The sequence below is a fragment of the Thunnus maccoyii genome, chromosome 3 (genome assembly GCF_910596095.1).
Source record: "Thunnus maccoyii chromosome 3, fThuMac1.1, whole genome shotgun sequence".
NCBI classification, from domain to species: Eukaryota; Metazoa; Chordata; class Actinopteri; order Scombriformes; family Scombridae; genus Thunnus; species Thunnus maccoyii.
Window position 1 is genome coordinate 15835108 of NC_056535.1, and position 24147 is coordinate 15859254.

The 24147-nt window shown below is 39.9% G+C and overlaps 2 protein-coding genes across 5 annotated transcripts; one reads left to right on the forward strand and one right to left on the reverse strand.

Moving 5' to 3' along the window:
• The first annotated feature begins 5839 nt into the window (after positions 1 to 5839).
• On the forward strand, positions 5840 to 16884 carry smarcc2 (SWI/SNF related, matrix associated, actin dependent regulator of chromatin, subfamily c, member 2). 4 transcript variants are annotated; one of them, XM_042407144.1, is made up of 26 exons: positions 5840 to 6098; positions 6731 to 6850; positions 6956 to 7041; positions 7205 to 7286; positions 7806 to 7898; positions 8078 to 8147; positions 8242 to 8311; positions 8532 to 8607; positions 10129 to 10373; positions 10488 to 10612; positions 10714 to 10767; positions 10977 to 11014; positions 11103 to 11233; positions 11694 to 11765; positions 11911 to 12024; positions 12128 to 12293; positions 12397 to 12513; positions 12611 to 12673; positions 12804 to 13062; positions 13536 to 13697; positions 13797 to 13858; positions 13954 to 14074; positions 14165 to 14328; positions 14426 to 14560; positions 14655 to 15018; positions 16062 to 16884. In XM_042407144.1, the coding sequence occupies exons 1-26, from the start codon at positions 5988 to 5990 to the stop codon at positions 16124 to 16126; spliced, it is 3165 nt and encodes a 1054-aa protein (XP_042263078.1). In that variant the 5' UTR covers positions 5840 to 5987; the 3' UTR covers positions 16127 to 16884. The 4 variants fall into 4 exon arrangements, with proteins under 4 accessions (XP_042263078.1, XP_042263080.1, XP_042263079.1 ...); XM_042407146.1 differs by having other exon boundaries at positions 12128 to 12281; XM_042407145.1 differs by having other exon boundaries at positions 7211 to 7286.
• A 2229-nt stretch (positions 16885 to 19113) lies between these two features.
• Positions 19114 to 23538, reverse strand: myl6 (myosin, light chain 6, alkali, smooth muscle and non-muscle). The gene is made up of 6 exons (XM_042406450.1): positions 23433 to 23538; positions 23116 to 23143; positions 21191 to 21334; positions 20549 to 20722; positions 20253 to 20330; positions 19114 to 19508 (listed from the first exon to the last, which is right to left on the reverse strand). Exons 1-6 carry the CDS (start codon positions 23433 to 23435, stop codon positions 19480 to 19482), a joined length of 456 nt encoding a protein of 151 aa, XP_042262384.1. The 5' UTR covers positions 23436 to 23538; the 3' UTR covers positions 19114 to 19479.
• Positions 23539 to 24147: the final 609 nt, after the last annotated feature.

The window sequence follows — 24147 nt, forward strand, 5'->3', positions numbered from 1 at the left end:
CTGAAACACAACAAGTGGGGTGGTGACACAGGGATCATAAATCAAACATTGTCAGTTATAATAATACTCACCCTTACGATGACAAATGGCACCTGCATTTTATTGATGTAGTTACCAACTCTCTTTAGTAGCAGTGTTGTATAAAAGACTGCTGGCCTTTCCTCAAAAATGTGATTCATTCAACCCGTAATGTAGCCAGTGATTATATCTGACAACCACGTTAGCTTACAGTGTTTCTTTTCTTTACTGTTACATTTTTTCCCACTAATGAGATAACAAGACAAGAGTTTATAGCCATGCTAGCAGCTCTGTGAGGCTGTCCTTATACAGTATGTACGCACAGTGGTGCTTTGAGCTAAACGCTAACATCAGCATGCTAACATCCTCATAATGGCAATGCCAATACGGTGATATTTGGCAGGTTAACATGTTCACCATCTTAGGTTTAGCCTGTTAGCATGCTAACATTTGCTAATTAGCACTAAATGCTGTTGAGAATGGCATTAGTTTTGCAGGTATTAGGCCATAAACAACACCAAACTTTCATGGCAATCCATCCAATAGTTGTTGAGATATTTCAGTCTGGAACAAAGCGATGGACTACCAACCTACTGAGCAGGATCTGTTGGAGTTGAGAGAGTTTGTGAAGCTCCACAGATTACATCACAAATACATGTTTAACAGTGTGGTTTTAATGTTAGTGAGGTCTGAGACATAATATCAAACACTTTATATGAAAAACTCAGCACTCTGGGGTGTAACATAAAACATAACAGAGTATGTTGGATAGATCAAATGTAGCATCAAACGCCTCGTGACTTTGACAACATCCCTGTGTTTCAGGTTTATTATCAGTTTGAGTAAGAATGCAGCTCCATAATGAAAGAGTCCACAGTCCAAAGGTTCAGTTCACTGACTTGTAGCTTCAGGCGAGAGTTGAACACAAATACAAATTGGACAAATTGAAATGTCTGAGATCACAGCAACCAGCTTGAAGTTGGCTTTGCTATTAGAAGACTTGTTTCTGTGCCTGCTGCTGCTGCTGCTGCTGCTGCTTTTACCCTCCACAAAGTCACCCTGTGAAAGTGAAACATTGGCTGAAGGGAGATTTCACTTCACCAGAATAAAAACAAGGAGATGGATCTTTAATTAAAGGTGAGGGGTAATACTATTCTTGATGAGGAAGTTCTTGCTGAATGTGGTGCAGATGAGAGGTTTGGGAGATGTTGGACTTGAGGGGTGTTGGTGCAGTTGTATCTCAGCAGTGTCTCCCCTCCTCTGAGTCCCAGTGCTCCTTCTTCGCAGATTCCAGCGTTAAGTTAATTGGACAGGGAGAGAGGGCTGAGGAGGGAAGCGTTCAGCCCCATTAGCAATCCCCCAGTGGAAGGCTGAGCCGAGAGGATCACAGACTCACAAATAGGAGGATTAAAATAATCAATAGGCTTCACTCTCTCTCCTTCAGCACAGACGGCTGCACCACACACACACAAACACACTGTTACACAGATATGCACCCACATGCGCACACACGCTCATGAGCAAATACTAACACAGACAGTCTGAGGAATACTAGTTCAAGGAGCACTACTCTCCTCAATGTTGTCCCTGGGCTTTCACAAATTAGTCTGGGTCATGTTAGATTCACATACCACACACACACACACACACACACACACACACGCTTATTCTCTGTTAATGAAGGTTAATTTAAGCCTCTGATTAAATGAGGACCAGAAAAGGTCAGAGACATGAACAGTCTGTATTTTGCTTGGTTATTTCTGTACTTTCATGTCTTCTGCATTTCCTTTTTGTATGACTTTTATAAAAAAAATCTATGTCTTTATTCTGTTGCTTTATAACTCAGTATGATCCGGTTTTGCACCACCACAAGAATTGTTATTTTATTTTACACAATGTTATATAGAATATTTCTAATTTGTATGACTATAATTCCTGAATTTGGGTATTTTGGTTGTACAAATTTTACTTATATTTACTGCATGGGAGCCTTGAATTTTGCTGTAATATCTGTATAACACTACAGGATACATTGTAGGATTAGTATAATTATTTTGTTGGGAATAATGATATAATAAGTCTGTGGAAGACATTTCCTTAATTTCTTGCAGTAATTGGAATTTAATTTGGTCTAATATAAACATTAATTGAGTAAGATATGTACATTTGACATACATTAATATAAAAAGTGCTTCATTCATTCAGGAAATCAATCAATGCCTGCAAGGCAATATCCACATGTTTTACATAACAGTTGTTGGCAATATCTATAGCAAATATTTGAACATGAGTTTTTTAATCCTTACACCCCTCATACAGTGACACACATATGAGGTGATCGCCCAAACACTTTCAGTCAAAAAAGCACTTTTAAAATGATAAAGAAAACAACCCAAAACAAAACAAACCTTTTTTCCATTCATATTGCCTGTTTTCATCTCTATAGGCTGAAGAAGGAATTATTTAATTTAGCCAGAAATCAAAAGACACCTGTGACCAGAAGTTAAATTTGGGATCACTGGTCTTTGTCCTCTCCTGCCGTCACACCCAGACTCTCTTGGATGAATCAAAGTAGATTTAAACTAATAAGCAACACCTGGTGGGCAACAATACCTGAATAATACTGGTCATGAATTGTGAAATCCATGTTTTAAAGAGAGCACCTTCATAGTCCTGGACTTGATGCAAAAAAGATATCAGATGATAGTAGGCATGATTTTCAGCTGATACCTGATTCATATGAATGATGATCATATAAAACCCAATTTCTAGTAACAACAATATATGCACAGAATCAAAACCTGGTTCTGCATGAATTATAATTGATGATATAGGTCCTATTTTATTTACTTGTTCATGAAAAAAAAACCTTTTTGCCTGCTCTCACCTCTCTCAGGTGTCTCAGCAGCACACTTACTCAAGTCTTACTACAGGAGGTCATTTAATTGCTGGGGAGGTCATGTGTTGCCAATCAGAATCTGAAATTGTGTTTTTTTCCCCTTTACTTTTCCCCCTCAAGATTTACAGGTAAGTACTTTGTTTTGGTGATTTTATATTTCGCCACCTCATGTAGTCTTTTCAAGACATTGGCAATTAATCAACCTCTAAATCAGTCTTAGTGAGGAAGCATAAAGTGGAACACTGAAATGCACTAAGAAGGCTGCTTCATACTTAATTTCCAAACCAATACACTTCTTTCAGCTGCCACTTACAGAGCAGTGTTCACTGGCAGCGCTTGGCAGTACATCAAACTACCTGTTGACTCTGACATTAGTTTTTCGAGTGTGTAAAGACGCAGCCTGATCTGACCACGTTACACCAAACTAAATATCAAACTAGAAACTGATAACAGACCAAATACGGGGATGATAAGTAGATTTTATATTTTAGAGAGACTAAGACGATATAAAGTTGGTAAAGTTACTGTAAACTCGTAGCATTATTATAGTGATAGAGCACAGACACTTTAACCTGCTGTATATCCCTTTCAAAACACTATTATATGTATGTTACTGATACATATTATACATACAGTATTAACACATATATGTATATATATTTTACTGTATATGGAAAACTTGATTTTATTTTCCCTTTTGTGTGGCTCAGTATGAGTGTGGTTTGGCTGCTAAAGATGCTACTCACAGTAATCTTCACTGTGTTTTCAGGCTCACCTGTTACAGTGAAATTCATATCTCTGTCGACGTGATCCTCTGATAATTGAACCATCCAGTCTGTCTACGGGACTGACTCATGACACAAGATCTATATCAGTGTCTGTAGTGATGAACACTGAACTGGGTGGGGTTTTATTTGGAAAACATTACACTGGCTGTAATATGTTGTTCTGTGACTGTGGGTGAAATATCTCGCACACGTCATCCATTACCCAACAAATTCTAGGACAACACCTGGTTAAAAGAGTGACCTGTTGTGTGACCACAAATCTTTTTGACATATCGCTCATTATTTTTCATAGTTTTCAGCATCCTACAAGAGTGGTCAGGACATGGAGGAACAAAACAACTGTTTATTTTTCACTTTTAAATACGTATGTTTTTTCTTGGAACAGATGATAACAGTCATGACCGGGGGTCTGGTGCTGAGCCCGAGTGCTTGGAACAGATTTACAGCTTGTGCCTTCGTCTCTGGTGTTATATCCAGCGTTTGCCCTCTCTGCCCTTTTCTTGTGTCTCCACTCATAATGAGAAAGTATGTGCATGCCAGTGGTGGAAAATAACATTACATTTACTCAAATACTGTACTTAAAGGATAGGTTCACATTTTTTCAAATCATTCAGTCATTCAGCTGTTCGTACTGACTGTTAAAAGATCTCCTTCAAATGTGCTTTCAATGTAAGTGATGGGGACCAAATTCCACAGTGTATCCACACAGTCATTTTATCCAAAAATGCATTTAAAAGTTTATCTGAAGCTTATATGAGGCTTCAGCAGTCTGAGTTAGTCACATCAAGTGGATATCTGTCACATTTACAGTCTTTTTAGCATCAAATCCCCTCTTTGTGTTTCCCTGTTGAGCTGTGTTTGGATGACTGAAGCTTCATATTAGCTTCAGATAAACTTTTAAAGATATATTTGCCCAGGGGGAGGCCTCTAAGTACAATTTTGAGGTATTTTTACCTGAATATTTCTGTTTTATGCTACATTATTCTTGTTACGGAAGGAAAATTTATACTATTCATTCAACTACATTTATCTAACAGCTAAAGTTACTTTTAGTTACCTTTCAGATTAATATTTTACATACAAAACATATAATGACTTTATCAAATATGATATATTATAATAGATAAAACTAGAAATATACACAGTAAAGCAGTTAAAAGTAAAAGTAGTAGTTAAAAGTAGATCAATCTTTTTATTTTATTTTATTGATACTAATCAAGAAAATTAACAATAACAACCAAGTTTCAAGCTTCAAGTTCTTTATTGTTACATCTCATTACACAACTATAAGACAGTAAAAATCTTTGGTTTCAGCTCCTTGCAGTAAGGAAAAAAGAAATATTTAAAATAGTAAAATTGATAGTAATAGATAAGACTATAAACAACAAGAGTATAAAACATATCGGTGTATGTATGTAAAGTGCAGTGTGAATGTGTCCTGAATATAATATATGAATAAATATCTATACATGCATGTATAAATATATGTGCTTATGTATGTGTGTGTGACATCAGGCAGGCTGTTAAGTGTCCATTGTTGATAAGCCTGGTGGCCTGGTGGAAAAAGCTGTCCTGGAGCCTGCTGGTCTGGGCCTTGAGGCTGTGATACTGCTTGCAAATGCAACCAATACACAAAATGATGAACCTCTGAAACCATATTAAAGAATTCCTCACATGTTAACACATCAATAATGATGATCCAAGACAAAATACACATAAAAAGGAGAAAGAGAAAAAGAAAAGAAAGAAGAGAAAAAGAACAAATTAAGAACCTATAATAAAAACAGTTTTTGTTTGTTTGTTGTTCTTTTTTTTTTTGTTAATAATAATGTGTTAATAATTGTTTGAAGAATTGTATTTTTGATTTATGTATGCTGTTATATTTTTAAAATATAAATAAACTGGAAAAATAAAAAATAAAAACGATGATGATCCAGTAATATAATACTGACAGGAGCACTTCTGCATGATGAGTACTAGCCCACTTTTACTTTTGATACTTTAAGTACATTTTGTTGCCTCTGTATTTAAATTTTAACTTACTTTTACTTGTAATAGAGTATTTAAATAATGTTGTATTATTACTTTTGCTGTCAATTCAATTATCTGAATACTTACTGCTGCACGCAGCTGTAATGCAGCAGCATGTTAAACCATGATCCTCTACACAGCAGCGCCCCCTGCTGGTCCTGCAGGGTCCTCACAGCCGCGCGGAGGGGCTGTGATGACGCGCCTCGGCCGCTGGGCGGCACGCGACGTCGACTGGTTGTCTGCAGGCAAAGATGGCGGTGCGGAAGAAAGACGGCGGCCCGAATGTAAAATATTTCGAAGCGTCTGATACCGTCTCTCAGTTTGATAATGTGCGCGTCTGGCTGGGAAAGAATTACAAAAAGGTACTGAGCGCATGTTTTGTCGCCATACACACCACGCGTACATTTTTCAGGCTGAAATGTGGGCACTAACCTATTGAGCAGAGGCAGTGACAAAGAGAGGAGGGAGGGTGCTGCTGAGCGTCCAGCTGTTTGATTCACTCGAGCCGGGATACAAAAGGATGCTGAGCCGACAGCTGCGCCAGATGCGGCACTATATCCCTGCACGTTATTGTAGCTCAAACGATCCAGAAGACCTCTGAGGGGGCATTTGTGCAGAAAGGGGGTGACTTTAGCCGCTCATGAGGCTAGCTGTAGCTCGTAGCTAAGCGGCTAACTGTAATGCAGCTGAGATCCAGATGTTGGCTCTGCGTGGCGCGCGACGCTGACTGAAGCCATGGCCCGTGTGTAGTAACACTGAGCGGTGTGCTGCCGCTCACACTCATTGATTAAACAAAAATGCATCATTCATGTTATAAATAGGCCCAATAATAATGATGATGATAGTTTTATTTCATCCCTCAACAGATATTTCAAAGATTTACTGAGTAATAAAGGTGATAGCAGAGCACCACAGCACCCCTTTTATCACACTGTAGTTTATTTTTATGTGGCTGAGAGTTTTGACTGCCCCTCTGTGTTTGTTGTCCTCTTAGTACATCCAGGCCGAGCCCCCCACCAACAAATCTCTGTCCAGTCTGGTGGTCCAGCTGCTCCAGTTCCAGGAGGAGGTGTTCGGTCGACATGTCAGCAACCCGCCGCTCACCAAGCTACCAGTACGCCTCCTTTATCACCTCTATATGTCTTTCACAGGCACAAATCAGATCACTTTACTCACCTCCGAGGCATTCTGTAACGTTTTTGTTTTTTTATGTCTCCAGATGAAGTGTTTCCTGGACTTCAAGGCCGGAGGGGCTCTCTGTCACATCCTGGCTGCTGCCTACAAGTTCAAGAGTGACCAAGGATGGTAAGACTTTCTTTCCAGCTGGCTTGATGAGTTTTAGGAAAGGGGACAGCATTGATAAACAAACAGATTCGATATAAATAGGATTATCTAGAGTTACAGTTGCTCTGTTGGATTTTGGCTCTGTTGCCGTTTCGTGTGTAACTCCAGTCTAATTTCCTGGTAGGCGCAGGTTTGACTTCCAGAATCCGTCGAGGATGGACCGAAATGTGGAGATGTTCTTGACGATTGAGAAGTCCTTAGTGCAGGTGAGTTTACCAAAAAACTTTTCTTTATATATGCATGTTGCACACTTACCTGGGCAGTCGATCACAATTTTAAATGTTTTCATTTCTAATTCTGTGAGGTTTGATAGCAGAGTTGTTGTTTTTTTTTACTGAGGATATCTTTCTTTTCACTCCACAAACTATTACAACATTCCCACAATTTTGCTATAATTACAGTTATTGCTCTAAAGGAGCATCTATGAGCTCCGCAGGTTACAAGTCTCCTCTGGTTACATCATATTTGTGAAGCTGCCTGAGCCACACAGATAGAAATAATGAAGGGCACCCGGTCATGTGACTTGACCAGTAATCCTACTTAATCAGTCCTGCAGTTACACTACAAGATGATCTAGATCTCTTCATATGCAGAACTCAACAGCATATAACACAGACAGACTTCTTATTTTTAATGAAGATTATGCGTTATATATATTTTGATTTCTTGCATATTTATACTTGTGAATGTCACTTTTACACACATGTTGCATCTCTTCATTTCAGAACAACTGTCTGACTAGACCTGTCATCTACCTGAGTCCTGACATAGAGCCAAAACTGCTTGGGAAACTGAAAGACATCATCAAAAGACATCAGGTTTGTTATTTTGTTTTGTTTTGTATTAACAGTCAGTATTATAGACTGAAAATCATCGGTAGTTTTAACAGAAAATCTGCCCACGTTTGAGGCCCTTAATTAGATGTTAAAAGTATTCTTAAATGTTCAGTTTTCTTTGGCAGATCTTATGTTAATTCTGTGGATTTTATCTGTCGCAGGGCTCAGTGACTGAGGACAAGGCCTCCAGCTCCCATGTCGTCGTTCCTATTCCCACCAGCTTGGAGGAAGGTGGGGCTTTAAATGTTGTGCCATTGTTGTGAATTTTACTGCACTACCTCACTTTGTGCTAATATCCTTTTCTGCTTTTTTTTTTTCGCTCCAGAGGAGTGGGTGCGTCCTGTGATGAAGAGAGATAAGCAAGTGCTGCTCCACTGGGGATATTTTCCTGACAGGTTGGAGCACAGTTACACAGCAGAAAGATATAAACAACATCACATGATATTTTACACCTGAACTGGAAACTATTGCCTAATATTTACTGTGGAAGCATAACATGTTTCCCACACTGCAAGCTTAAGTAACACATTCCTCTTCCCAAATTCTTTGTACATGCACAAACTTGTAATCTTTCCCCTGGTTTGACCTTTGACCTTGCTCCTCTCATTTTTTAAGTTACGACACCTGGATCCCAGCCAGTGAGATTGAGGCTGCTGTGGAGGATCCTCCCAGCCCAGAGAAGCCCAGGAAGGTATTTCATTTCTTGTCATGCAGTGTCAGTAAAGTTCAGAACTTGTTTTGTTGTCACTTGTTGTTACTTGTCTCGCTATTTTTCAGTCATCCATTCTAAGTTTTTTAAGTCTTTAAAGTTATCTTTTCTATCTCCCTCATTTTTAACAATGCAAAACACTTTTTTCCAATATTTTGCTTAATTTCACAAATTCCACACTTTTCAACAACATCATACACATATTTTGTATCTGCTTGTAGCCCTTTATTGAGGCTAATAACACTCGAGAAAAATGAGAAAAATATTCAGATCCAAGCTGCAATTTTTAATGGGTGCATGTCACACCATTAGATGGAAAATTATAGATTTATAGTTGCCTTGTGCATTATTTTATATGCATGATTTTTTAGACCATTTTCATCTTGACTGGAATTTAAAAAATAAAGATCTTGTTCTCGTCTGCACACCATTACAATCTGTAAGGATGAGTTACTTTTAGTTAATTTAAGTTAATTTTATGCGTCTTTGCCTTTTCTTTATTACATAGACCTGTCAGGGGACTGTGTATACCAAGCTGAAAGCTCCCTAGTGTGACATTGATAACTCTTTTTATATCTTCTATCTATGGAAAACATCCAACAATGGAGCGCTGTGGCAAATTGGCACTCGGAGCAACAGAGCCGACTGTGGCACTTGGCTAAACAATAAATTCAAAGCAGTGTCAGAGACTCTTATTGTGTATTCAGAGTGACACTCGCTCAAGGCGGTCAGCACTCACTAGGACATTATAGTATGAGCGGTGAAGCATTCAAATGTTTTGAGCAGTACTCGCACAATAATGAGCACACTGGGTTTGTTTGTAGTGAGGCATTGTGCCACTCTGTTTACTCACAGTGGAAAAGTCTCCCTCAGACCATAACTTAACATATGACCATAAACTGACATAATTAAATCTTAAACCATAGTAAAAGTATTTGTCTCATTTTAAACAAAATGTCCTCTCTTGTTAATAACATATCTACTCAACATCTGACATTTGCAGTATATGCAGCTAACATACAGTATTAACATCAGTGTAAAATTATATTTACTGAAACATAGACCATTGTAAACATCCAATTAACCCAGATAGATTTATTTATTATTTTCCATTATTTGTGTTCTAAACACAACAGTATTTCAGCCACAAAACCAATTTAGGGACCAGAAAATACCACCCTCTGATGTTTTCAACAACAAATTTCCCGCTGTGGCTTCACCTCAGAGAAACTGTTTCATAATAATCTCTTCGGAAGGCATCTAAATTCACATATAGGTCATTATTTGTACCTCTTTTAAATTTAACCTAGAGGTTTTTGGAGATATCAAAAGTATTTTGTTTTTCAGGTTTGTGTGTGAAGCACTGCCTGGTTTAACTGTGGGATTGTTTGATGACATTTGACTCAGGTGGCTGTCTTGCTGACTGAATATGATCCAATGCCGTTCCGTCAATAATATATTGGGATAGATGTTGGGCAAAGATTATATGGTTCTTGTTCACAGGTCCATGCCAAGTGGATTTTAGACCTGGACCAGTATAATGAGTGGATGAATGAGGAGGACTATGAAGTAGGAGAAGGTTGCCCAAAGAGGAAGAGGATCTCAGCCAAGACCCTGACAGACGAGGTGACCACACCTGACGAGCGGAGAGACAAGAAGCCTGGCAGTGCCAAGAAGAGGAAACGCTCGCCGTCACCCTCACCCACCCCTCCACCTCAGGAGAACAAGAAGAAGAACACCAAAAAAGGGTCTGTGAGCAGTCACATCTTTGTGCGTGATGTCACACTGAATAATGTTTCGCTTCAGGTGTCTGTTGTAGAATCAGAAATATTAAATAATGTCCTCTGTGTGTGTTTCGACAGGCCAACAACCCCGTACACCAAATCTAAACGGGGCCAGAGGGAGGAGGAGCAAGAGGATCTGGGTAAGGACTTGGATGAAGCGTCACCTGTCCCAGCATCTGAAGAGGGAAATCCAGCTAAGACAAGTACGCAGCACACACCTCCACATATGTACAACATATGAAATCTCTTTTTTGAATTAGTATATGGGATTTCTTTAATGTTCATTTTCTCTTTCTTTTTGTAGATAACACTAAGAAGGACTCTGATTCAACCCCAGTCAAGGGAGGAACAGATATGGGTGAGACCCTGTACAGCATCATCTTGTGTAGTTGTATCTCCTCTAACATGGTCACCTTTAACCACTGGTTAAAATACAAAGTAAATGAGACTGACCACAGTGGTACAGTAAAAGAAAATGACATAATAAATGACAAAATAACATATAATATAATACTAAAATACCAAGTAATAAGAATCTAATTTGTAAACTTTTTGTGATTTGAACAGATGAGCAAGAGGATGAGTCCATGGAAACAACCGGAAAGGTAAGATAGTTTTTCAAAGAGTGTGAAAATACAGTATAACAGTGAGAACAATGTATGTGAATATGTGTGTGTGTGTGTGTTAAAACAGGAGGAGGAGGAAGGCTCTCCGAGTGTGAAGGGTGAACCAGTGAAAGGCTCGGACCTTCACGAGGACAATGTGACTGAGCAAACCCACCACATAATCATACCCAGCTACGCTGCCTGGTTTGACTACAACAGGTAAACAATAAACTACAGTAAGTCATGGGATTAGAGAGTAATTCCAGTAAACACAACTAGATTTCTGCTTTTTCATGACAAAGACACAGAACAGGGAAGGTAATACTGCGGCAGCAATGTCCTGGGATGAAAGTAAAGACTATGATTAATACTAATAACAATAAGATATGAGTATAAATCAGTCCAAATCTAAGTTAAACTGATTAAAACCACATTAATTGTCTGGTTATAAAGTGAAGAACTAAATATGTTTTTTCACACTTGAACAGTAGTGTGCTCTTAAAGGTCAGACATGTGCAAAGTGAAAAAAACACAAGACCTAATTTTAAAATCAGCTGGTGTCGTTTTGGTTGAAATTAAACCCTCGATAGCACATGACTGGTGACTCATAAAGTCAAAAATGAGGTTGAGATGTATTTCAGCTGTGAGTCCTCACAGTGTCATAATTGTTTCCCCTCAGTGTTCATGCTATTGAGCGCAGAGCCCTGCCAGAGTTTTTCAATGGGAAGAACAAATCCAAAACCCCTGAGATGTAAGTATTTGATCACTACGTAACACAATATCAGAGTTTTTTATATAATCTTAAATGTCTGTCTCATTTAAAAATGCAATCACAGGCATTTTTCAAGTCACAGTTGTAATATCTCAGTTTTCTCTCCTCCTCCACCTTTCTGCAGTTACCTGGCATACAGGAACTTCATGATTGACACCTACCGACTGAACCCTCAGGAGTACCTGACCTCCACCGCTTGCCGCAGGAACCTGGCAGGAGATGTGTGTGCAATCATGAGGTATGTGGAAGGTCGAATGTGAGCAACGGATTTGAAAAAAAATCCAGAGTTGAAACTATGTGTATCTAGTAGTTGTTAACAAACTGTGCTTCTTCTCCTGCAGAGTCCACGCTTTCCTGGAGCAGTGGGGACTTATCAACTACCAGGTGGACTCTGAGAGCCGGCCCACGCCCATGGGCCCCCCACCCACCTCTCATTTCCACGTCCTGGCAGACACTCCATCCAGTCTGGTGCCCCTCCAGCCCAAAACATCCCAGGTCCACACACAGGCTCGTACACACACAGACAAACAGACTCTTTCTCAGTTTCTTCTCCTCACACACAGATTTTGTATTATTTTACATGTGTCCTCCTCTCATTGTGTACCTGTAGACTCCTGCTACACAGCAGATGATGTCCTTCCCAGATAAAGTGAAGGATAAACCAGCAGATCTGCAGAACTTTGGGCTGCGGACTGACATGTACAGCAAGAAGACCGGCTCTACAAAGGTACAAGTCAAAGAAGATGAATGACAGAATGCCTGTGTTGCTGTACTTTATGATGATTTAACATAACAAAGTGGTTGTGGGTTTTTTTAATGCACAGAGCAAGAGCGCAGCGAGCTCCATGAGGGAGTGGACAGAACAGGAAACACTATTACTACTCGAGGTACAAACAGTCCCTAAAATAAAACAGCATAAGCACGAAGATCATAAATCCAGTGCCAGTAATAACTTTTGTAAACTAGAAAATTATAACCCAGAAATGTGAAGCTTAATGTAACCCTCGCTGTCTTTAGGGCTTGGAGATGTACAAGGACGACTGGAACAAGGTGTCAGAACACGTGGGCAGTCGTACACAGGATGAGTGCATCCTGCACTTCCTGCGGCTGCCCATTGAAGACCCCTACTTGGAGGACAGCTCCTCGACACTGGGACCACTGGCCTACCAGCCGGTACCTTTCAGCCAAGCAGGAAACCCTGTGATGAGCACAGTGGCGTTCCTGGCCTCTGTAGTCGACCCACGTGTGGCCTCAGCTGCAGCCAAATCTGCTCTGGGTGAGAAGCAGCTTATTTTGAATTTCCACACTGTCCAGACAATGTGTTTGTTCCTACACAGAGCATGAGCTGATAGTTAGTGCCTTAATTAGGTATGATGGAATTTCAGTATGAATACAAAATCTATGCAGGTTCCCTAATCAGCCGTGTTAGTTATCAACACTTGATTAATTATTAAAAAGTTATTAAAATACAAAATGTATGCTTTTCCATGATGAGAGCTCAAAGTGAGAACAATTGCTACCCAATATTTTTTTGGGGCTGTTGATTTAGGAATTTGAATCATAAATAAACACAAGTAAATTATTTGTTTCATGAACAAATTGCCAAAAAACCTGCAGGGCACAACAATCCATTCTAGTATCACAAAAGGCACAAATGTCTATCAAATAGAAACATTAAATGGCTGCCACAGTCTCCCAAAATCCTTACTCATTAGTCATCCCCAAATCTTCTTTCTCTCACCTTCTCAGAGGAGTTTTCACGTATGAAGGAGGAAGTTCCTGCAGCCCTTGTTGAGGCTCATGTGCGGCGGGTGGAGGAGGCAGCTAGGGTCAGCGGCCGACAGGACCCTCTGTACGGCCTGGAGGGAAGTGGCATCGCAGGCACCGGCCTGGAGGAGGGAGACAGACCCGGTAGGCTGGACAGACAAATTTTAAAAGGATGAAGAAAAACCCAAATAGGCAGATGAAGCAATTAACAAATTCTGACTTGTTTTCTCTCTTTGCCTCTAGATGAAAGCAGCGATGAAAGTAAGAGTGACAGCCAATCAAGTGAAGAGAAGAGGGAGGCCAAGGTATGGTGCCTGTTTGTTGCGTTACTGTTTCTTATAGTGATTATTTTTACTTGTGCATTGTTGTGATGCTCAGTCTGCTGTCACTTTCCACACAGGACAGCAAAGATGGAGTCACTGAGGAAGAGGAGAAGCAGGCAGAAAACGGAAAGAAAGAAGAAGAGAGAGGAAGAGAACCTGAAGGAGAGAGGGAGGCAGACAAAACTGAGTCAGAGATGGGTACGAAAAGGGCATCTCATCATGTCAGATACAGGAAATAGTTTTCTGGTCAAAGGTTAAAAAACAACAACTTTGTTTCTTTTCTCTTAGGTGATGGAGAGAAGGAGAAGGATGGAAAAGAGGGAACAGAGGAAGGACAAAGAGAAGGAGAGAGTGAGGTAGAAAGGAAGGCTAAAGTGGAGCGTGATGTGGGAGAAGGGAATCTGGCCACCGCCGCTGCATCCGCTTTAGCTGCTGCAGCTGTCAAAGCCAAGGTAAAGTCAATTATCGCAGGGGCTCAACCAGCCGTATCCTCCACCTTTTTTTCTCATATTTTCCCTGACTGTAGTTTCTCTGTTTCTTTGCTCGTAGCATCTGGCTGCAGTGGAAGAGAGGAAGATCAAATCTCTGGTGGCTCTGCTGGTGGAGACCCAAATGAAGAAGCTGGAGATTAAACTGAGACACTTTGAAGAACTGGAAACCATCATGGACAGAGAGAGGGAGGCTGTGAGTGAGGGATTCTGGGATATGTGGTATCAACAGACAGTAGCTAAGCTAATTAGAGTGCAAAGCCTTCAACATTTTTCTGTGTGTTGTGCAGTTGGAGTACCAGCGGCAGCAGCTGCTGGCTGACCGTCAGTCTTTCCACATGGAGCAGTTGAAATACGCTGAGATGAGAGCTCGCCAGCAGCACTTCCAGCAGATTCAGCACCAGCAGCACAGCCAAGCCGGGGGTCCTCATTCCACCCAGGCTGCAGCAGCCCCGCCAACCCAAGGCCCGACTGCAACTCAGCCAGCTCCCAGCACACCAGCACCGCAGCCGGCCCCCAGCCCTGCACCTCCAGCCTCTTCTGCCCCGGCTCCTGAGTCCCAGCCACCTGCGAGTGCCCACACCTCGCCCCCCTGCCCCCCAGGCCCGGCCATGGCTGCGCACTCCAGCTCCAGCACTACTCCTGTACTCCATGGTGAGTTTAAAGTTAAAGCACAGTGTAGCAGTTTTAAGGAGGATAGGTTCACAGTTTTTCAAGTCTGTCCTAAAACAATAGTCAGGCGTCGTAATGAACACTGACACGTTTTTCTTGGGCTGTAATCATTCCTCCTGTTCATTCTGACCAATAGACGATCCCTTCATAATGCACTTTCAATGTAAGTGATGGAGGCCAAAATCAACAGTCCTCCTTCTGTGAAAAAATGTATTTATAAGTTTACTTGGAGCTAATATGAAGTTTCAGCCATCCAAATTAATCAAAACAAGTCAATATCTTTCAAAGTTACTCTTTTAGTGTCAAATTCCCTTTTTTTGTTACAATCCTTCCACTGCAGCTGAACAAGAAAACGCTGCCCATCAAGACACAGAGGGAATTATTACTAAAAAGACTAAAAAGACTTCATCTGTCAAACTCAGACTGCTGAAGCATCATATTATCTCCTGATAAAATACTTTTTGCTCAAAACGAGGACTGTGAATTTCGCTCATGGATTAAATGGCCCTCTTCTTTCTTTTCCCCCGTAACGCCCAATCGATTGAGGGCTCATAGTGCATCTTCAAACCTCAGTCCTGGCACTTCTCCATCAGTTCCTGGTACTTTGCGCGTTTCCTCTCATTGGCTTCTTCTGTATGCTCTTCCCAGGGTATTCTAGTTCTAACATGATCAGTCACGTCAGAGGTGATGATGATCATGTCTGGCCGGACTGATGTTGCTATGATGTGCTGGGAAACCTCAGCTGCTTGCCCAGATCGACGTGCAGCTGCCAGTCAGAGGCTGTGTAGAGGAGGCTCGTTCTTGTTTTTGGTTGTGGGTGGGGTTTCTCTCTGTTTCTCTGTTTGCTGGTGCTGATGACAGTGGCTATGCTCAGCCACCTTTTAGAAATTCTGTGTCGTGTCAACAGAAGGTCTATCTGAGTACCTTAAACAGGGAGATGAGTTTATATCCTAAAACCAGATGTCTCCAAATTGTTCAGATTTCTAACATTTTTTTCTCCTCTTTCCCTGTTTCATCCCTCACAGAGCCCACCGCCCCGCTCCCCGGGGAAACCCTCCACCCCTCAGCTCCAGTTCCACCTCCGCAGTGAGAATCTGAGTGACTCTGACCACTTTCAATCCTGCCTGTATCATCTGAAATGAAGAAGTCAAAATTGAAGGAAGAGAACACATTTTACATTTTCAGCTTTTTTTTTTTTTTTTTTTTTTTTCTCCGACTGGACAATTCATGTGAGAAAGAGAAAAAAATGATCAACTCAGAAGTCCCTTTCAAATTGAATCAATGCCAGTGAAGAATACTGATTTTCAGACAGTTCATCCGGCGTGGCCGACAGGACAGCAACATCCCACTTCATTATTTTACGCTTAACACCAGAGATCTGGTGAACTAAGAGGGTCTTAACAATATGCTGACACTCGAGGAGAAGAAGAGAAAAGACTCATCTTGTGTTTTCAGTGTTTTTTTGGAAATTGTTGCATTTATTTCCTGCAACGGTTTGTCACAGCCTGTGAAGTTTTACGCTTCATAATCTCTCCAGTGATCTCCCCCCTTGTACTGTAGGTACTAATTGAAATATATGTAAGGAAAAAAAAATGCACTTTTAATATGTTTCCCAAGGTCTCATTGAAAGACTTGAAGCATCCATGAAATTGAACTTTAGCACTTATATCGTCATTTTGTTGTCTTAAATACTTTTTCATACTGAAGGTTTTAAAAACTTGATTGGAAATGTTACTTTTTTCCTCTCTATTTTTTATTTGCATCACATGGACAACGGTCACTCTACAGGGTCTGGCCTGAAGGTCACATATCTAAAAAAAAAAAAAAAAAAAAAATGTCTGTGACGAATGACAAACATTCAAATCAGAAGCCCGTTTGAAATTACTTAGTTTGGATGCAGTTTTGAGAATATGTACTGTAAACTGGACTTTCTGTTACAATACTCTGACAAACAAACCTTTTATTATCCTGTAATGATAATATGAAAGTACTGACAGCGTATGTCCTCCAGCAGCCCCTGGAGAGCCGTTTGGGTGAGGTCGTTGTCATGGAAAGACCTCCTTTGAAATATCTTAACAATGATATCCCATTTCAACAGCACTTAAGAGAAGAAGAAAAATATCAGTGAGGAGCTTCATCTTGGATGATCTCATCTAGGTTGTAGTTTTGTGAGGAATGTAGTATTGTTTAAAAGGAATGACTGAAGAAGTCTGGGGAATATCGAATTTTATCGCTGACCGCAGATGTGTTTATTCATAATTTGTGTTAATTGCTAAACCAAAATGTTTTTTATAATCATGTTGATCTCACATTTATTCAGTGTTTTATTGTGGTTCGCCTGGGAAATGAAGAGGATTTTTTTAGCAGCTTGTTTTTTTCCGCTGGTGCATTTTAAGTTACAAATGAAAGGAAAATGTTGATGCTGTCAAAAACAAGGGAGCTCGCACCTTAAAACAGCTGACAATGGAGAATTGTGTCCTTAATATCTGCAACAATATCCTCACTTTTTATCCTATCGATTTTTATATTTTTTACTGTCCTTTTTTTTCCATCTCCTTTCTTTGATATGTCAACATTGTAACTGTATATTATTACCTTTGTAGCCTATATTTACCCTCTCCACTGTTTGTGTGTGTGTGTGATTCTGATGGGTCTGTCGGATCCGTCAGAGATGTGACTGTGAGCATGTGTGTATGTGAAAGGCATGCCATTAAGATCTGTAAAACCATATTACCATTCAGTTTTATTTCCAGTGCCATTTGTTGTGTGTCACAAAAGTTTGAAGAATGACTTAAAAAAGGCGGCACATCACGTCAGTGTCATGAAATATAATCCAGTCAAATGGTGAAACTTTTAAAGCTACGTTCGTCAAGCCAGTATTGCAGACCTCACCGCAGCTGTGAGCATAAATGGACTTCTTTTATCTGTGTTATTACTACATTGTGTGGATTTTGTGATATGAAATAAGTGTCTGTTCAGTTTCTGTATGTTTTTCACTATGCTGAAGGTAGCAGCGATTGCATTGATTATTATACAGTAGAAATCAATTTTTCCTCAGTAAATCATCAACATTAGTGCTGACAGTTAATCTGATAGTTTGTATCAAAAAAAAAAAGAGGCAAAACAAAAGAGGTTCAGGTTTTAATTACAAAATGTTGGGGAAAAAATAAAGATGTGAAAAGGAGTCTTTGTGAGGAGTCGTTTGTTCTTCTTGTAACATAAATAGGAATCACACACAAAAAGCTAAATGTACAAACTGATAAAAGGGTTTACTAGTTTGTCAGGAGTCAGAACTGCTGAAGAAAAGAAGCACAGGATATTTACAATCAGTACAAAGTTGTAACTAAAGTAATAACAGCAACACAGAAGAGTCACCACTTAACTGTTGTTGTACCGTACAGCCACTGTAGAATTCAAGATTATCGTACTTATGTCATAAAATATTTCATGGACTTGCTCTTGACGTACATCTACAGCCAGTCTTGTCCCACACAACACAAACTAGTCTTACAGATGGAGGAGTGTGTGTATATACTGCTCTAAACTCTTTCTCCAATTAGATTTGAATGTCAAAAAACATTCAAACATTTAAAATGCATCTTTTTAAATTTGTCTTTAACGTATGGTATCCCGATGCTGCGTTAATCTGCTGTTTATTACTGATTTCATCTTCATACATGTCATTGAATTGAAATAATGTCTTTTTGATGGGTATCAACAGTTTGATGGATACTTTAATCATTTTGGATTTCTTTTTTGGCTCAATATTTTCTCATATTGCACTCTCACATACGAACTGTTTAGTTAAAATGTAATCTTTATTTATATATTTTTACACATTTCAATCTATGTTTTTCTAATATTATACTTATACTACTATTTTTCAAACGTTACTAATATTTCTTGGATATTTTACTTGATATTGTTATTCTTGCAATATGTTTCTGATATTTGATCAATATTTTCCAGACGTTTCACTGATATTGATATTTTTCAGATATAATACTTTGAAATAATAATAATCTACTGTAGAATTTATACAGAGATATATGATTTAAACACAGACTCAGGCTGAAAGACACTTTGGAAACCAGGATTTTTATTCAATACTGTTAACTGTAACATTATTCACATACACATGATCATATCCATCCCAAAAAAATGAAAAGCTAGTTGACAGCGAGACTGACAGGGGTCGATTGACGCAGAGGGAACAGATAAGGAAATATTACCTGCGAGGCTGAATAATGTGTGGAAATGAGATGAGCGGGCCTCTTCACACCAGACAGTAAAGGCACATTAGAAATAAAATAAAGATGTCTAAAGAAAGAAAAACAGGGACTTGTTGGAGGTAGGATGACGTGGATGGAAGAGCAAGACATGATCAACAAAACAGAAATATCGAGGATTAAAATTAAAGCTGGAAGTGTGTTTCTGAAATCCTCAACCGCTCATCACCACCCGGACGAGTTCTGCAAAGAGAGAAAGAGAGAGAAACACGACATCAGCGTTCAGTGTGACGTGTGTCATATAAAAAAAGAAACTAAGTCAACATACAGCATCAGTCAGCAGGGCTACAAGTCTCCTAACTCTCCAGATCAAAAACACCAAAGCTCAGAGGCCACAGAATCAGCTACATCAAGTCTTGATGTCAAGTCTACTTGAGTCAATTAGAAAAGCTGCAGTCATTTACTGCTCAGGTTATCGTATTATATTCATTTTTTATTCACTCGTTTCTCACTTGTAATGAATCTTGACTTAACATCTGAGTGATTCTTCTTTTTTGAGGTGGCTTGAACATTTGTTGTTGGGACTGAACCAAACTTTTTTTTTTTTGGCTACTGTAACTGCTCGCCTGCACTGCCACTGTGGTGGTGAAAACTCTCTCCCTTCTTCTCTCCCTCTCTAGATAAAAGGCCGCTGTGCAGCGGTGAGTTTGAGATGCTTCTTTGTCCTCCAGGCACCTGAATGATGCCCGACCCTGAAGAGATCAACAACCCTCTGCTCAACCGGACATGATGTGATCGACAAAGTCTTTGACCCGGAAACACTGAGTCAGCGAGCGCATGACACAAAGACACAGTGACTCTTTTTGTTTTATAACATTCACGACAGTTATTCATCACATATTTTTTATGTGACACTGCAGAGAACTTGATACGTTTTTTTTCTTTTAGGCATCAGAGTACATCTTTCTACATATTGTCCAGTGTTACCTTCATAGTTAATGCAGCCATTGGCGTCTTCATGTCCCGCTAGAAGAGTCTCCACCTCCTCCTCTGTCATCTTTTCACCTGGAACACAAAAACGATTTAGTCAATATTTTAAGAAACAATAAAGAAAACAAGGAAGAAAAAGTGATAAGGACACCCAGAGGAGATGGAAAACTTGTTTACATCTTTCTTGGCACTGCTAAGATATGAAGCAAGAAAAAACAAACACTGGTCAGCTGTGATTACTACATGATGACCAATGACAAACCCTTGTGTTTTGCAGTTATTTGAGGTCTTACCTAATGTGGTGAGGACATGACGTAGCTCTGCTCCCATCACTGTACCATTTCCTTCCTTGTCAAAGACACGCAGACCCTCTACGATATCCTCGAAGGAACCCTGGTCCTTGTTCTTAGCAATGGCCTGAAGCATGGGCAGGAACTGCTCAAAATCCAACATCTTGTGGTTCATCTCTGCAGGTTGATCAATGGCAACAACATAAGAGTGAAGTTGCTTATAAATACCCATATTTATTTTTAACACCTCCAGAACTTGCACATGATTTAGAAAGCCACTCTGTTACTGCCGTAGTGTCGTGTGTGTGTGTGTGTGTCTGTGTGTGTGTTTTTCTCTCCCTACTCCTGTAGTAGGTGGTAGATCACACCGGTGATCAATTAAAATATCAAGGCCTGGAGCTTAAAAGCCTGAGTAGAGCTGCAGACGGGGCCAGTGGGCCAGCTGGCAGCATTTGTGCTGTGTGCTGATTCAACACAGTCGAGGACATTTCATCCCCTGGACATTTTTGGGGACGTAACACTCTCTTTTTTCACAGTTTTCACAACATAAGAACCTACTAAATCTAAATGTTAACCAAGGTGATGATGACGTAGTTGGTTGAACTAATCTGGTTAAATCATGTCGATGCTGTCTGAGAGGCTTGCCTTCTAACTTGGGGTTTCCCAGGACCTTGAGCACCTCGGCATTGACGGGGTTCTGTCCGAGGGCCCTCATGACATCACCACATTGGCTGTAGCAGATCTTCCCCTCACCCGTCCGGTCAAACAAAAGGAAAGCCTCCTTGAACTCTGACAGGGAAACACAGAGGTGGACGTCAGACACAGCTATACAGCATGTTAGGTTAATAAACGTGACACGCAAAACGTCAAGACACAAGCAAACACATACGCATAACGACACAAGGCTGATGACTTCCTACTACGTATGTTGTTTTGACATCACACACATGCAATTAAGTCTATACATCTTCAGAAATGCTAGCCGATACTGCTGTGATGGTAACATATCAGAACAACAACAACAAAAAAACAAGCTCATATACAGTATAACAAATTGGAAAAATATTCCTGTACAGGAGCAGATGTTGGGATGAGCTCCATAGGTGGATATCTTGCTGAGGAAGTAAGTCAGATCAGTAGACTTGTTTAGAGTATCGATACTAGCATTGATAAGATCAATACCCAAAAAAAAAGATTCGATCTCAAATTTGATCAAATTCTGAGCACATGAACATGATGAAACATGAAGACATGACTTTTTTTGGAGGTTTTTGGTTCTGCAGCCCATTAATGACGACAAACAGCTCTTTCATATCTGACTATTCATTAGCTGTTCTTAATAATAAAAAGTATTGGTATTCTGAACCTTGTATTATTGGTATTAGATTGGAAACAAACACACCTTAAAGGAAACATCCATAGTGTTTTGTTTAAACACATCATCTACAAAACTGTGCGCAGCATACAGCTGCTCCTGTCAGCGGATTTCCCCCCAGCTTTATTGAAAACAGTCAAATTCAAAAAACAGTAAAATATAAACAAACATGAAGAACAAAAAGAGGAAACAAAGTAACAAAGTGGCAATTCAATTATGACAACCCCCCCCCCCCCCCCAAAAAAAAAACATTTGGTAAAAGGACTGTGCAAGACGCTTTTTATGTTCAATAAAAACAAAATAATACATAGGAGGAGGAAAACTTTTATAAATAAAGGGGTACAAATTGAGTAACATAAGTCAATAATTTTATAGGTTTTAAAAATCATTTTGCAGCTTAACTAGAGTTGTAATAGAGCTCAATATCAATTAGAAACAAAAGAAAAGTTTAGTTTTGTCAGCGGACTTGATGACAGATTTTGGGATGCAAGTCATCATCTAGTGACGGGCAGATGCAACTACATGACATCACATCGCCCATTTGACCTTATATGGCAATACAAGCAGAGCGGAAGACTGCAGGAGCAAAAACACTATCCTCAAAAACAAAGTTTATCCACATCTCAAAGAAGATTTTTCTCATGTTAAACAACGCCGCAAAGCAGTTTGTGTCTTGCATCAATTTACAGTTTCTATTCTAACTAAGTGGCACCAAAGAGAAGCTTCATTGTCTCTGCCACATCTTTAAATAGAGAAGTAAAGTCTGAGCCAACACCCTGATCCACACACACCCCCCTGCTCACCTGCCTTTATTATTACACTCCAGATATCATGTAAATGCTGCTTGTTTCAGCGTTCATGCAAAAACACTATCACACTTCAACACAAGGCTTTTGTGCAAGTTAGTACATCGGCACTCGTGATAAACTCAGACTGTTTCACCAGTGCGAGTCGTGACAAGCTTTAACACACACAAACACACGCACAGAGTCAGAAAATGTTTAGTTTAGGTGTGCTCAGTCTGTCATCTTCATGTGGTTACAGTACCTGAAGGGCTCCAGTGTTTTGATGAGACAACAGTCTACAAGCTACAGGATCAGAATCACGGATTCATGAAGCTATTTCAAATGTTTTCACGGTTTAAACAGCTGAAACCTTGATAGAAACCTCTTTCAGTAAACAGGTGTTAACTCACCAATGATCTGGTCCTCTGAGAAGTCAGACTGGTTGAGGCAGATTGAGGGCAGTAGCAGTTAGTTGCGGCAGACGGAGATAGAAAGAGAGAGACAGGTATTAGTGATTATTCTAATGCTTTAGTTAATCCTCCATTAACGCTAACGTACAGTTAGCTAAGCTAACAGCTCCTACAGTGACGGCCGGGGATGCACAGCTCACTAGGACAGACGTTTTCAAAAATCAATTGACAACAAACAACTAGGAATTATTATTTAGTACGATTCTATCATAAGTATCTTTATCTATAGATTAGTCTGGAGCAATATCTTTACGTACCATGTCTGTTTTTGGTCGTCAGGTGATGGACGGGCGAGGGGCTTCACTGAGCAGCAATGACAGCAGCTAGCATCGGCTTCAGTACATCCCTGGTGATGTCATCGCAGCTCGCGTAGCAACAGCCAATCACAAGCCTCCATTCACGGCCGCAACAGTATATAAAGGGTGGAGTGTCGGATGTATTTCACCATTAATTTAAGGTGTTTGGATTTTAGGAGGTAATGTTTCATGTCCTGAGGTAATGGCAGGTTGCTGCTGGAACTGGCTCACTCGTTTTCACTGATGATGTAACACATGATGAATTCAGAAGTGTCCAGATGCATTTTGTCTGGCTACATATACAAAGCAATTCATCCAGTATCTCATCTTGATTTCATCCTGCTACAAGACAAAGATCCCCAAACACACACTGCCCTTGCAACCAAAGCTTTTGTCAGTGGCAAAAAACTGGAAGGTTTTAGACTGGCCAAGTCAGTCACCAGTTTTAAAACCTATTGTATATTTTACCTGCTGACAATAAAATAAATTTTGAAAAGATTAAGGACAGAAACACTGTCCGAGGAAACACAAATACTGTAATGTGGCAGATATCCACTTGATATGACTAATTCAGACTGCTGAAGCCTCGCATAAGCTTCAGATAAACTTTTAATATATTGAAAGCTCATTTGAAGGGGATCTTTTAATAGCAAGTATGAAAAGGAGGAATGATTAC